The sequence below is a fragment of the Anguilla rostrata genome, chromosome 17, assembly GCF_018555375.3.
Source record: "Anguilla rostrata isolate EN2019 chromosome 17, ASM1855537v3, whole genome shotgun sequence".
Classification (NCBI taxonomy): domain Eukaryota; kingdom Metazoa; phylum Chordata; class Actinopteri; order Anguilliformes; family Anguillidae; genus Anguilla; species Anguilla rostrata.
In genome coordinates this window covers 18,792,162-18,806,262 of record NC_057949.1, presented here as the reverse complement: position 1 = coordinate 18,806,262, position 14,101 = coordinate 18,792,162, and the positions used below count along the sequence as shown (strand labels likewise).

The 14,101-nt window shown below is 43.8% G+C and overlaps 2 protein-coding genes and 1 non-coding gene across 9 annotated transcripts; 1 reads left to right on the top strand and 2 right to left on the bottom strand.

The window, feature by feature from the left end:
• Positions 1–408: 408 nt before the first annotated feature.
• Positions 409–481, bottom strand: trnar-ccu (transfer RNA arginine (anticodon CCU)). Its single transcript has one exon. It is a non-coding gene; the product is annotated as a tRNA-Arg (tRNA).
• A 542-nt stretch (positions 482–1,023) lies between these two features.
• pick1 (protein interacting with prkca 1) lies at positions 1,024–9,565 on the bottom strand. Of its 2 annotated transcripts, none has more exons than XM_064314622.1 (13): positions 9,345–9,565; positions 8,662–8,729; positions 8,213–8,324; positions 7,821–7,949; positions 6,512–6,578; positions 6,247–6,336; positions 5,504–5,557; positions 5,155–5,217; positions 4,712–4,845; positions 4,494–4,586; positions 4,191–4,241; positions 3,602–3,755; positions 1,024–3,375 (listed from the first exon to the last, which is right to left on the bottom strand). In XM_064314622.1, the coding sequence occupies exons 2-13, from the start codon at positions 8,700–8,702 to the stop codon at positions 3,101–3,103; spliced, it is 1,263 nt and encodes a 420-aa protein (XP_064170692.1). In that variant the 5' UTR covers positions 8,703–8,729; positions 9,345–9,565; the 3' UTR covers positions 1,024–3,100. The 2 variants fall into 2 exon arrangements, with proteins under 2 accessions (XP_064170692.1, XP_064170693.1); XM_064314623.1 differs by having other exon boundaries at positions 3,602–3,746; positions 9,345–9,564.
• Positions 9,566–9,593: 28 nt separating this feature from the next.
• Positions 9,594–12,439, top strand: LOC135243101 (galectin-1-like). 6 transcript variants are annotated; one of them, XM_064314635.1, is made up of 5 exons: positions 9,594–9,669; positions 10,548–10,637; positions 11,190–11,272; positions 11,571–11,742; positions 12,104–12,439. In XM_064314635.1, exons 2-5 carry the CDS (start codon positions 10,635–10,637, stop codon positions 12,248–12,250), a joined length of 405 nt encoding a protein of 134 aa, XP_064170705.1. In that variant the 5' UTR covers positions 9,594–9,669; positions 10,548–10,634; the 3' UTR covers positions 12,251–12,439. The 6 variants fall into 6 exon arrangements, with proteins under 6 accessions (XP_064170705.1, XP_064170709.1, XP_064170706.1 ...); XM_064314639.1 differs by having other exon boundaries at positions 9,600–9,669; positions 11,193–11,272; XM_064314636.1 differs by having other exon boundaries at positions 9,635–9,669; positions 10,508–10,637.
• The last annotated feature ends 1,662 nt before the right edge of the window (positions 12,440–14,101 follow it).

Genomic DNA, 14,101 nt, shown 5'->3' with positions numbered 1-14,101 from the left:
CAATGAGCAGGTTCCAATTGGCTAAATTTACATACGAGTTGGGATTTTCTTTCGCGGTGAAAACACGTGTCTTCAAACATTTAAAAATCTAGGTCGTTTGCCAGCTCTTTAAGTACGTCTTGTTTCCAAAGTAGCTACATAGTCACACCAATTCTCCTGAAATATGCGAGGTAGTATATTAAAAAGACACGCGCTCTAACCATAAGGTTCTAACATTATTCAACATTTAATATTTGCCACTAATTTAACGAAAAAGTCGGCAGAACCTAAAGACCTGCAGGCAGCTAGCAAGCGAACATATGCTGGATTATATTAATTATAAAACATTTTAATACATATTCGGGGACCTTTAACACAGACGTAAAATAATTCTAAACTCCTCACTAATAAATCCATAAAAACGCAATCCACCCCAGATGGGACTCGAACCCACAATCCCTGGCTTAGGAGGCCAGTGCCTTATCCATTAGGCCACTGGGGCTGCAGTGTCAGTACAAGAGACTGTACCGTAGTTAAACTACACAAGAACATAACGTAAGTAATAACTATTGTATATTGTTGCTTTAACGGTGGAAAGCGACTATCATTTTATACATAAACAGGGCGTATTAGTTCCTAAGAATCATTTTTGGAGGTCTACATTAACCGCAGTTATCTAGCTTTCCTAGTCACTCTGATGATGAAATCTAAATTGTCCTATTAAGTAGGCTGCTCGAGGTCTGTGTTGTTATCCCATTGAACAAATATTTTAAACTATTGAAGAGTTTGGTTTTGAGCTTTCAAAGCAGGCATATTATCACTTCACCAGCTATTTCGCAACCACATCGCAGGCCTCACCCGTACATACACGTTTGGATTTAGCACGAATGCGGATTTTCCATCTGCTAGTCACGGCCACCTGCTGGCAATGTGTAGCAACTGTACAAGTAAAACGGCACCAGCCTCCGAGACTTTTTACACCCGTTTTTGTTCCATTTCCCCCTTTAAAAAGTACAATGGACAAAGGACAGACCAGGCAGACACTGTCATTAGGAAATACTTTATTATAAGTCTGATCTGGAATAATAAATAATTACTGTTCTTTTTTTAATTTTTTTTTTTTAAACACACTATTCCCATAAGACATTCCCATAGTGCCAAAATACAGACAAAAGCAAAAAAAACAAAACAAAATAAACACCCACATCAAAGCACAATAAGTCTTCTTCATGATGAAATTAAAATAGTGTCTGCATGTTAAATTTACCTTGTGTAGAATTCCCCCTGGCAAGATCAGCTAAAAGAGGATTTGTATCCGTGTGCATACCAGCAATGGGATTTGGTCCACATTTACACAGGGGGAATTCTACAGGAAACGTACATGTTTAAATGTTTGAAACACCCAATGTCTAGTGTTAATTGGTGAAGGTTCTCCGGTTTGTAACAGAGAAAGGTCACGTTGGATTAGAGCTTAACTACAGAAACTGGTCCTTGATCCATAATGCAAATGAATACAACAAAGCTCCCTTACAGTAGTTCATCAGTGAGACACATTCCAGTTAATCAGTAGATAAAGACCTTCACTGCATTTGTTGTTTAATCAATACGTCTCCCTCTTTCTCTTCGAAGTCACCTGGCACAGTACTCAAACAGTAACAGTAAAGAAAGGAGAATAATGAGAAAGAAAATGGGTGGGGTGGGGTGGGGGGTGGTGGTGGTATTGAATTGTAACAGCAGATGGTAAGGGTAAGCATTGTACATATGTGGGTCCCTTTGCCTCTATGTACTGCCACACAGTAACTTTACTGAGCACCGTTAGGACAGACTGTAACCTGTGGGACTGTAACTGAAATGCACAGATCGCTGTGATTGGTAATTGACTGATAGGGTGACAGTTTTGCCACTTTCAACTCTGATCAGTTCCTCCCCAGAGGACACTACAGTTTTGCCACAGACACATGCCATTTGATTAAATGGAATAGCAGTCCAATATTTGATAAATGCTAATTCAGTTAGGTCTATAAATATGACACCCCCCCCCACCTTTGCAGACCCAGACTCCCACTTTACCCATTTTTCTGCTGGCAAGTTTAAACTGCACATTTGTCTTGAGTCCTTTTCCAAGAGTTTTTAGTTTTTTGCCCCATATTTTAAAAAAATGGTTTCTAAGAATAACATAAATTGTGTAAGGCCTCCACATAAGGTCGTACATGACATTAAAATGCACGACCGCTTCATCTGCTGACATAGATAAACACCGGCATCCTGAAACCACACTCAGAACAACAACTCATAAATAACGATTCCTATAAACAAAACCATACGCAGGACTACGGTCGCTCCAGATGTGGTCAGATTGCCTGTCAAATCAGTTCCAATATTGCAGGCTCTACTGCTTTCATCCTCAATTTTAAACACTCTGTGGCTGGATAGCATTATTCACTGAAGGAAACATTTAAAAAAAAATTCACCATGATTTTGCGATCTTGATGACAGTCGGCATGTAAGTCCAGGTTGTTTTTATCATTGTAGTGTGACCACCTTAATTCCTTTGAGCTCAGGTGATGGGGGTTTTAGTCATTGAATTTATCCTTACAGTTTCAGACACAAGTACACTTCAGTGATTGGTTAATTCTAAGCAGCTTGCGCCCTTGCACTTGGTCTATATTCCAATGGTGAGTTAGAGCTTTAGTCAGAGAGGAATGCTCCACTCCACTTAAGGCGGAATTAATGAGGCGAACATGTGATCAGGGTTTGGGTGCAAGGGTGGAATCTGACCGGCAGAATAAAACCGTCAGGTTTGCTTCTAAGAACTGGAATTAGGCCGAGAGTTCTAAGGCTGGCAGTTTGAAGAACTGAACTGAACTGAATTTAAAAGAAAAGTTAACCGGAAGAGAGTTGGGAAAAATAACCCTCAATTGTGGGGGTTAATTGCAACGGAATCAGACAAGGGTGTGGCCACAGACCGTAGCTTAGCGGCGCTGAACACTAGATCCCTCCAGTGCAAAGACAGTGTTAAATAGGCGTGGATACTTTTGAGCTGGTACACAATGGCGGGTAGTGAACGCCATTCATCTGGATAAAGGGCGACAGTGCCGCGGGGCCTGAGCCAGGCCTTCTCTTATTCATCATCGATCAGTTTTTCGCCGCCGTTCTCCGCCTGCTGCCCGCCGGACATGCCCTCCTCGGCGCCCTCGCCTCCACCTCCGCCTCCCTCCTCTTCTTCCTCGTCTTCGTCCGTGTAGGAGTGGGCCTGGCCGCCGTAGTTGATCATGGTGCGGGACAGGTCCACCTCGATGGGGAACACGTCCGCCTCTTTCAGCACCGTGTAGCACTCGTCGTAGTAGCGGGACATGCCCGAAACGAAGCGCTGCAGCTGGAACACAATGTCCTGGACTGGAGAGGGAGGGACACACACACAGACATCAGTACGCTGCATAACTCATCCAGCAAAGCACCAGCAGAGTGACTATCCACTCACCATCACATACTTGGGCATGCCAAACTTGTACAGAGACCTGCTCTACAGAGGTACAGATCGGCTGTATAGAGGTACAGACAGCCCGTATAGAGGTACAGACGGCCCATACCCAGAAGGCACGGACAGGCTGCGGAGACTGACCGTGTTTCTGGTCCAGCAGCTCGATCTTCTCCAGCACGTCCTTCCTCATCTTGGCGAAGCGGGCCCGGGCCTCCTGCCGGCAGCGCAGCACCAGCCGGTACTCATAGTTTCCAGTGCTGACCCGGTACAGAGGCTCTCCCATAGCCTGAGGGCACAGCAGCGCGCGCGCACACACACACACACCACACACACGCACACGCACACATACACACACACACACACACACACACACACACACACACACGCACGCATACACACACACACACCACACACACACGCACACGCACACATACACACACACGCACGCACACACGAGCACACACGCACGCATACCACACATAGACACACACAGATACATTCACACACATGCGTGCACATACACACACACATACACACACACAAACAGAAAGGGAATATATACAATGCATTTGCATATATACAAGTGCTTTTCATACACCCAATACGCAGTCAATCACCACTTAAATAGAAGCATCATAAAATAAATAACAGAAATCAGAGATAAAACATAAGTATATGACAGTAATGTCATATGACTAAAACTGGAAAGGTTAAAAAGAGAGAAACTCACAATGCAGCTGTACTCTTCGTCATCCATCTCCTTCACCTTTAAACAGTAAGACTGCAACACAAAACACATCGACAGCTCGTCAGTATGTGTCCCTGGCCTTAATTACTCAATTCCTATCAGCTGATTGGACAAAGAACTTGTCTTCAACGTACCAATCAGATGCCGAATGAAAAGTAATTCAAACCTGTACGTTTCCACTGCACCCCCCCGCCCCCAACCACCCCCACACAAACAAACGCTGCGTGTGTTCACAGATTAAAGATTAAAGAACGTACTGGAGGGTGAGAAGAATTGAGTTCTCACCAGATACTCGAACTTGACGTCCAGATACTTGCGGATGGTCAGCTTGGTGTCCGGGATGGCCTTATGAAGGTATGTGTTCAGGTCATGAAGCATCTTCCATATGGAACAGAGAGAGAGAGAGAGAGAGAGAATCAGCACAGCAATGATGGAGAGAGAGATAGAGCAGCTATGAGAAAGAAAGAGAGTGAGCGAGAAAAAGGAAGAAAGTGTTCCCTCACAGGCTTGATGGTCTTCAGCAGCCGGATGCCGAACTTCTCGATGTTGCGATGGGCCTCGGCAAACTTCACAAAGGCCTCGCTGGCTGTGGCCTGAGGCTCCCTCACCCCGATCACTGAAAACACGTCCCCAAACGCTGAAGATGAGAGGAGAGGGATGAGACAACAGGCATCCAACACGCGCGCGCGCACACACACACACAGCCGTGGCATTAGCAGGGCCCTGGTTACTGGCCCTGTAGACTTGTAACCGAAAGGTCGCAGGTTCGATTCCCCGGTAGGACACTGCCGTTGTACCCTTGAGCAAGGTACTTAACCAAAATTGCTTCAGTATATATCCAGCTGTATAAATGGATACAATGTAAAATGCTATGTAAAAAAGTTGTGTAAGTCGCTCTGGATAAGAGCGTCTGCTAAATGCCTGTAATGTAATGTAATGTACTGACCTCTGTGAGTCTGAGAGAGTTCAAAGAACGCCCTGAGCAGCCTCTTGGTGTGTTCCATTAAACCTGGTATGAGGGAATGGAAGAGAGAAAAGGAGAAAATAAAAATACAGAGAGGGAGGGAGAGAGAGAGAGTGGGAATAATGATGATTATCCAGCTCAAGTATACAGATAGACTGAAATCGAATTGAACTACTCCTTTAATTTTGCATGACTTCACAATATTCACAGGAACTGGAAAAAGCTGTAACCCCTTCTCAGTAGAAAATTCAGGTTAATTAGACTCTGCAGGCTTGGAAATGTGATGCTTAGTTTTCCCTGTCGTGCCAGTGATGGATGTTTGGGGCGTTACCTTTGTACAGCTCTGCTGTTTTCTCAAGCTCCTCCAGTCTTTTCACCAGCCCATCTGCAGACAAAACACACAACTCATCACCATCCACCCCCATCCTGCACAACTCATCACCATCCACCCCCATCCTGCACAACTCGTCACAATCCATCCCTATCCTGCACAACTCATCACAATCCATCCCTATCCTGCACAACTCATCACCATCTACCCCATCCCGCACCGCTCATCACAATCCACCCCCATCCCACACAACTCATCACCATCCACCCCCATCCCGCACAACTCATCACAATCCACCCCATCCTGCACAACTCATCACCATCCACCCCCATCCCGCACAACTCATCACAATCCACCCCCATCCCAGAAAACTAATCACAATCCACCCCAAAACAAAACATTTAATCACAATACTCCCCAAACCGCACAATTCATCATAATCTACTCAAACCATCACAATTCACCCCATTACAAATCTGGCCCATTTAAGAATCTCTAGGGAGAACGTGTGTGTGCATACATGTGTGTGTGGCCGTGTGCATGCATGTGTGTGTGTGTGTGTGTGTGTGTGTGTATGTGGGTGTCTGCGAGTGTTTGCATGCATGTGTGTTTGTGTGAGTGTGCACGTGTGTTGTAAGTGTGTGGACATGTGCGTGTGTGTGTGTGTGTTCATGTCCTTGTGTGTTACATGTGTGTCCATGTGCATGTGCGTGTGTGTGTTTGTGCCAGAGGCGCAGTCTCACCGTTACACAGTATGGCTCTGCTCAGCCCCAGGGCGTCGGCCGTCCCTGAGCTCATGTTCTCCACCAGCCGGTGCTTCACCTTCTTTAGCACTGAGACACAAAGGCACCAATAACCAGTCAGCACACACTTACACTTTACCCAATTAAAAACACAAAATCCAACACTGTCAAACATAATGTCTACAGCCCCCTTCACCATCTCTACCTCCTCCCTCCCTCCCTCTCTCTCTCCATCCTCTGGTCACCTATCCCCCTCTCGTCATACCAATGTCCAGTGACTTTCCCTGTTTGGGGTCAGCCTGCAACTTGTTGTAGTGAATTGTGGCTTCACCCTATAGGGAGAGAAAAAGGAAAATAAAGGAATTCAGCAAAGAAATAAGAATCAGTGAATCACCTGAGCATCAGCAGCTGAGCACTGCATGCCAATGTGTTTGGGATAAAAGAGCATCAGCAGCTGAGCTGAGCAGCTGAGCACAAACTGGAAGCTCCCAAACCTACACACATTCAGCCCATCAGCCAGCATTATATCACTCCAGTAAAGGGAAATATACAAGTTAAATCCGTAGGATCATTACAGCCATTACAAATCACAAGTGTGTCACCACAGCAGGGATGCCAGGTTTCCAGTCGGGAATCGAAGAGAAAAACACGTTTTCAAAAGGATGGGGGCACAGACAAAAGCCACTAGAAAACAATGGAGAGGCCTAATCCATTAACACACACTGCCCAGGACCAACGCAGGCTCTGTGTACACTGGGCAGATGGGAAACCACCCCTAACTCCCCTCTCAGAGGCCCAAACACAACACAGCTAATCACACTGAGCTCCCATGATGCCCCGGGGCAGGCAGAACTAAGCACGTACCCTCAGAATATCTGCAGCAGACATACCCGATACATTACTGCACACTGGAATACTGAGCACTGCCTTCAGTGTTTATCAAAGAAGAAAACACTGCCTGTGAGTAGATTTTACTTTAGTTCTTCCTTATCATGGTCTTTTGCAGTATGGTGCGATAATGTATGTGTGATATCTTTATATTTATTTATATATAATTTATATATAATAATGCATGCATGTATGGGGGGGTAAACTGAACTGAATGTTTCTGACCCAGTCTACTGTAATGCTTTGGCAACAGGTAAAAAGAGAGTAGGAAATGCAGAGATTGCTTGGGGTGTCTTACAGAGCACGGGGAAGCTGTACAAAATAGCAATCAGAGACCTTTAGCCAGCATCTAGCTACAGCGCCTGGTCAGCAGCTGCTAAGGGTGCGCACAAGCTGGCAGGGCTGACAGTGAATCAAACACTGTATTAGTGAAACATGGATTTATGCACCAGAGCCCATGTGACAGAAAGACTGCAAGTCCCCAGCACAGTTCACAGGAAGTAAAACCCACCGCCCTTCAGGTATAAACGACAGGTGCAGAAAGGGATTGTGGGTAGGCAGGGGTTACGGCGGCCCTGATGCACAGTAAGTAGGAAATAAGATGCTTCTCCCCTACTCTTAATTCGTTTTGACCCCTCCCTTGGTTACCCCAGTACTCCCCTTCTCACCCCCTCTCCCCAGTTTACCTGGACGGCCTGGATCATCTTAGCCACCTCCACCTTGGTCTTGCCCTTCACCGGTTTACCATTCACTCCGGTGATCTCATCTCCAGCAGCCAGAGTCCCGTCCAGTGCAGCCGGGGTGTTGTCAAACACCTGTGAGAGAGAGGGGGAGTGAGAGAGAGAGAGAGAGAGAGATCATACAGTCCCATTTCTCTGTAAACCACTGTAATCTCACACCCCAGTTGTGGAGGGCCACAAAAATCTGTAGAATCTATGGCCTTCCATTTGAGATCCCTGCTCTAGGCAAAATGACAGCCTTTAATGGGCTGGATGGCACTTTCTTGTCATCAAACATTCATTTGAAAAAAATAACTCAAAGGCTTTCCCTCATGGGAGTGAGATGGAATAAGCAGTACCTGTACTATGTAGAGACAGGGGCAGTACTGGGCCCCTCCTCCGATGCTGATCCCTATAAGGTTCTGGGCATCCTTCTTCAGGGACACTGTTCCTGGAACAGTGGGAATCCCTCTGTGGGGACAAGTTACACATTCACACACTAACCCTGGCCATCAGCCCAATTTACCCCAAAAAAAAGCGGTCAGGGGCCACCTTTTCACAATATGCTTAAAATATGGAAATACATAAAATATACTTCCTACTTATTTGTCAATGTAATCCCTCTGAAAGGATTTGGTCAAAGAAAGTCAGACTTCCTAAAATGTTCATGAAAGTGTACATTGTTGAAATGATTGAACCTACACTTGTCAATCAACATAACAAGTAAACTACAATTTTAAGTTTATAAAAGCATTTTGTTCTTGTTGTTTTTAGTTATTATTTTATGGAGAAACCGGCAGTAACTTACAGTTTGTCCTCTTCCAGCTCATAGTCCATGTCTGTAAACATCGCTGGTGTTCGCACTCAAACTCTTTACTGTCAGTTAGAAATTAAGCGCACATTATACCCATCAGCTGCACAAAGCACATTCAATGAAAAGCAAGACATACTGACCCAGGCTGAATCCTATTCATGATTACAACGCACACACAGCTAGTTCTTCAAGTTCATGCCAGTTGGACAATTCACAGAGATTAATCCATCCTAATTTTTGTTTGTTTAACATAAAATCTGTTCGCACAGCTGTACATTACATTGTTAACTAACGTCATATTACAAAAAAAACTGTAAAGTTAATCGATTCATTTGCAGCAAATGTTCACATTATTTAGCTGGCAGCTCTCCTTCTGCAACACTGGCTATTTCTCTGTAGCTCTGAGTACATGTTGTTAAATCATGCAACCAAAAACTAGTAAGAATCACTAACGTTAGCTAGTTCTTTGTTAGAAAATATTGACGAGCCAACATTAACTATGCGGCATCAAAATACTCGGTGCTTGCATATAATACAATTGCAGTTATACAGCCAGATCTAAAAACTATTTAAACTAATGAACGTTGGCCAGCTAGGTAAATGTCAAACTGGGAGTGAGTGGCTATGCTAAACGCCCTTAGCTAATGTTAGATCTTAGGCAAAATAAATGATCTCACCTTTGTGGTTAGCAAGCTAGCTAGCTACTTGGTAAGCTGTCTCAGGCAATGCAGATATTATTGAGATATATGGATAAGGAGGGGTTCGTCTGTATTTTCCCCACGCTTGCCAATCGGTTTTCTAACGTTAGCTATTCTGCATTTTTATTCCGATATCACCTGTAATGACAGGTTGCTCTGTTTATTTAAGCGCGTCACTTCCCGAATTTTGCCGGAAACCGCTTGGCTGCACCATAGCCAATCGGTTATCAGAGCGCTGCTGATTTAAATGGATCACAGCGCCACCTTGTGTACTTGCGAAAAAGAAAAGAAGGCGCTCAAGTTGGTAAGCTGAAGTGAAGTAACCCAATATGAAAGTTTAGAGAAAGTGCGATGCGGGTCCTCTACCCAGCTTGTAAACTGGATTGTTAAATGTTATCAATGTTGACTATCAGCACATTTAATATTGTATGGAAGTGGGTAGGTGCGCGCGGCTCACGAAGCTGCAGCATAGCACGCCGAATGGCATCTATGGTATTTTGCAGTTCTGATGGCCTCTAGTTACCAAAGTTAGTCAAACAAGCCCACAATCGATGCATTAAGATGTAAATCTGTTGATTTCTGTACTCATTTATTTATTTATTTTTTACCAGGCAGTAGCATACATGTAAACGTTATAGATTAAATCAATGTTATATCAGAGCTTTACTAAAATTGAGTGTTATTCCATGGAGGAAGAGTATGGGGGGAGCAGTGGATCTTTGAGAAATCAGCAGGTGCTCTATTTGTACACTCGAAATAATACCTATACTTGGACATTTTAAGTTTCACACCAAATACCATTTTGCTTGTAACATGGTTTGGCTCATCCAACAGTGGCATGTTGAAATATCTGTTGATGTCTAAATTAATACTTTTATCAGGATTGTAGCAAGTGAGTAAATTCAAGTCAGCAGCACCTTCTGATCTAATCTGATTATTTTATTTGTACATTTTTTGTTGGTTGTCTCTGTTTGGCCTTGTTAATGAGTGACCTAAATTAATACTTTTATCAGGATTGTAGCAAGTGAGTAAATTCAAGTCAGCAGCAGCTTCTGATCTAATCTGATTATTTTATTTGTACATTTTTTTGTTGGTTGTCTCTGTTTGGCCTTGTTAATGAGTGACCTGTCGGGGTACAATAGGAGGTCTCCTGGCCTCTCTCCTGTTTCTCGTCCCTGTCAGGTATTTTGTCCCGCCAGCGTATCTCTGCTAGTCTGAGAACCTGAACGCACAAGACCAGCTCATCTCTTCTGCAGGGTGTTCAGTATAATGGTAAGTCCTCGCATTCTTGGAAAATGTGCTTGCTTGAGTTTAGATCTCTCCTAAGGCATTATTCGCATGGCCTGTTCTACCATTACACTGAAAATCTTAAGTTTGTCTTGATCAGTTCATAATAACTTATCATTGTTTTATTGCTGTTTCTGTTTTTGCTCTTGTTTCGTTGTGGCCACTGATTACTGACTACATTTGTTCTTGATTGAAGAATTACTAGTCATTGTAATCATGGGCGTTTATTCCCACATTTTCTCAGATCAGTAATTACCAGAGTGGAGAAGCATGTGTACACTAGTTTCTACTCGTATATGTTTCTTTTAACATGTACTTTTATCAAAGAGCTTATCATCCTACATTAAATTGATCTGGGAAACACAAAAAAAGTTTTAGTTTTGAATTAAAGACAAACTTTCATCTCAGTGTTTCCCCTTAGAATTAAAAGGAAAGTCCAGTGTCACCTGTGAGCACACAACCACATACCTGGCCTATGTGTACACTGGCAAATCACGGATGTGATTTTATTTCTGAAGCTGCATATATTTGATTAAGCAGGAGCTTGAACTGAGGAATGTGAAACTCCAAGCTGGAGACAAGCTGCATGTGGAAGGAACGGTTCATGAAGACGCAGAGAGGTATAATAGTGGACCCTTAAATTCTGCAGTATTATTTCAGTGCTGGCAAAAGTTTTTGACTAATTTTCTGGCATTACACTTATGATTACATGGATATTTGAAACATAAGAACTAAAGACAGCCACAAGTTGAATTTTGAAACTGAGGATAATTCTTGTGTGCAGTTGAGGATGCAATAAAGAGGGAAGAATCAGTGGGAAGTATTAATATTTCAGATTGTGTGGGCTGGGTTGATTTTGGAAAATCATCCAGCCATAGCTGCATGAACAATTGATTTCGTCTCACCCCTCTAATTTAGGTTCCAGATTGACATGGGCACTGACCCCGAAGATCTGTCCCTGCACTTTAATCCCCGTTTCCATGATGAAACTGATGGGAGGGTCATCGTGTGCAATTCCAAGTGTGAAGGCAGCTGGGGCTCCGAGCAGAGAGAGACCCACAACCCCTTCCATAGAGGGGCAAAGGTCAAGGTGAAGAAAAAGATGGACAGAGGAGAATGGAGTGGAAGGGTTGTGCCAGTGCTGTGGGAGAGGAAGTGTAGTGCACATGATGAAAAAGGAATGAGGATATCAACAGGCCAATTTGAGAATGGTGTATTGTGGGAAATGGAGTAGGGAGGTTGTGGGAAAGGAGAAGGTGATTTAAAGTAGGGGGTGTTTAGCAGACAAGGAAGAGTGAGAGTGGGGGGCATAGGAATGTAGCAGAGAAAATTAAATGAGAGGAATGAAAGATGGAAGAATAATTACAGGGGAAAGGGAGAACCATGAAAGAAGACTTGTGATGTGTTACGGTGGGTGAAGAAGGTGACTCCTTTTTCTTCTGTCTCTCCAGGTGACCGTAAAGCTGATGGAGGCAGGCTTTGAGGTGGAGCTACCTGAAGGACAGGAGATACACTTCCCTGACCGCCGTGGCCTGGAAGCAGTGACCTACGTTCGGGTCAGAGGTCACCTCAATCTCAGCTGTTTCAAGATATACTGAAGAGCTGACCAATCAGTTTTGGCTCTGAGTCGAGTATGACTGCTGGATGCAAACATGCTGAGGCAGGCAGGTGATGGGGCCACACTGATATTTTCTTGACTGTGTGGCCACATAAAATTGCATTGTCGGTACCTGCCCTGATTAATAGTTCCTCCAGCAAATAAATAAAAATTCTATTTCAAATCCAAAGTTAACTGCACTTAATTATCCTTAAGTAGGCCCGTATGTTTTTAAGAATGATCAACAAGGACTAAAAACAATGTGTGTCAATGCTTAGAACTAAACTGAAGCCACACAAACACAGTATATAGTGCATGGGATGGGTGGTGGGTGCATGGTCACATGCTAAAGCTTTGGGAAAAAATTTGAAACCATGTTTATCTCCCTCAAGATGGATAAAAATAAGAAAGCCATTTTTGATACTTGGAAAAATCTGATAAAAAGTAGAACTGGAATTTGTATGATGATCTCCATTTAATTTCATTAGGGAAGGTAATGAAATCTAAAAGGTGCTGAATGGCTTTAAAAAGGACATAGCAGGCTGGACTTTAGGACAATATTTCTGCATGTCAAGCATTTACTGCAGAAACGAATGCACATAAAACAATATAAGGTTTTGGTATTTTGTTAATAAATATTACTGTGTCCCTTTCTAAAATAATGCATTCTTAATGTAGAATCTAGTCTGGTTATTTGGGAATAGTTCACTCACTCATGAGTACTCTTTGAACTATTTCCATGAACATGGCCCCTTGTAGTGCATGCATTTGCAAGTTTGTAGAATGGTATAGCTCATTTAAATTTCCGTTCTTTTTGTGCTTAATTTGAGTAATTTCCAAAGATTTGCAGTTCGCTTCTTCCTTCATATGATCTCATCTGGGCTCTTGAGGGAGTTTCTTTTTCAAAATGGATCCATTCTGGGAAAAGTTTGCCACACCCCTGGAATTCTGTTTGTAGTAATCATCCAGATCCGTATAAAATCTGCACGCAAACCGTTTCCAATAGGCACCTCTGGGTGACATAGCTCAGGAGGTAAGACCGATTGTCTGGCAGTCGGAGGGTTGCCGGTTCAAACCCCGCCCTGGGCATGTCGAAGTGTCCTTGAGCAAGACACCTAACCCCTAACTGCTCTGGCGAATGAGAGGCATCAATTGTAAAGCGCTTTGGAAAAAAGCGCTATATAAATGCAGTCCATTTACCATTTACCATTTACCTCTGATAGGTCAGCAATAATGCTCCTCCGCCACAAGGTGGCGACATTTACTAAGAATGCGTGGAGCTCCGTCTCCACTTTTAAAACTTGTTTTTAGGTTGTGCATATAAAAACATTGTTTAAAAAACCAGCCACTGTCGCGTGTCTTGTTTTGAGTCTTGAATCTTAAAAAAGAAGCTGGGAGGAAAACCTAATAATAAACTGTATAAAGAAATTGCACATCAAAACTTTGAACACACAGCAAACGGGTATTCTGGCTGGATACGGAGAATGGAGGCCTTTGCAATTTGCTGCAGTACAAAGGCTAAGGGGAACCTGCAGTGGTTCAGTAGGGGCAGTGAAAGCTTGTGGACCAGCGTTGCATGTTTGACGCAAGAGCTGCATGCTAATTTTCTCCGTTCTATTTTAAAGCATGGGGCCTGTGTATTATAGGAACGGTACGTATGCACTTCCTGTCAAAGAGAGGGCCGGCATCATTTCCCCTTTTTCTCTCACATCCTGTTGCTCTACCTTCCAGAGCCCTGCGGTCAGTAGAGGAAGGGGGGGCTGAGAGCCGGTTAGGACCCTGTCCTCATTGGCCGAGCTTGGCTTGAATCTACACGGGGCCCCGCAGAATACCGGTGGCCTCGGTCCACAGT

Bases quoted from the DNA above. Each gene is read 5' to 3' on its own strand.
- LOC135243101 (XM_064314635.1), top strand. The intron at 11,273-11,570 runs GTATAATAGTGG...CCTCTAATTTAG, and splicing joins GTTCATGAAGACGCAGAGAG to GTTCCAGATTGACATGGGCA. The intron at 11,743-12,103 runs GTGAAGAAAAAG...CTGTCTCTCCAG, and splicing joins ATAGAGGGGCAAAGGTCAAG to GTGACCGTAAAGCTGATGGA.
- pick1 (XM_064314622.1), bottom strand. From the start codon at position 8,702: ATGTTTACAGACATGGACTATGAGCTGGAAGAGGACAAACT. The intron at 5,218-5,503 runs GTAACGCCCCAA...CCCTCATACCAG, and splicing joins AACAGCAGAGCTGTACAAAG to GTTTAATGGAACACACCAAG. The intron at 3,756-4,190 runs GTGAGTTTCTCT...CGCGCGCTGCTG, and splicing joins ACGAAGAGTACAGCTGCATT to TGCCCTCAGGCTATGGGAGA.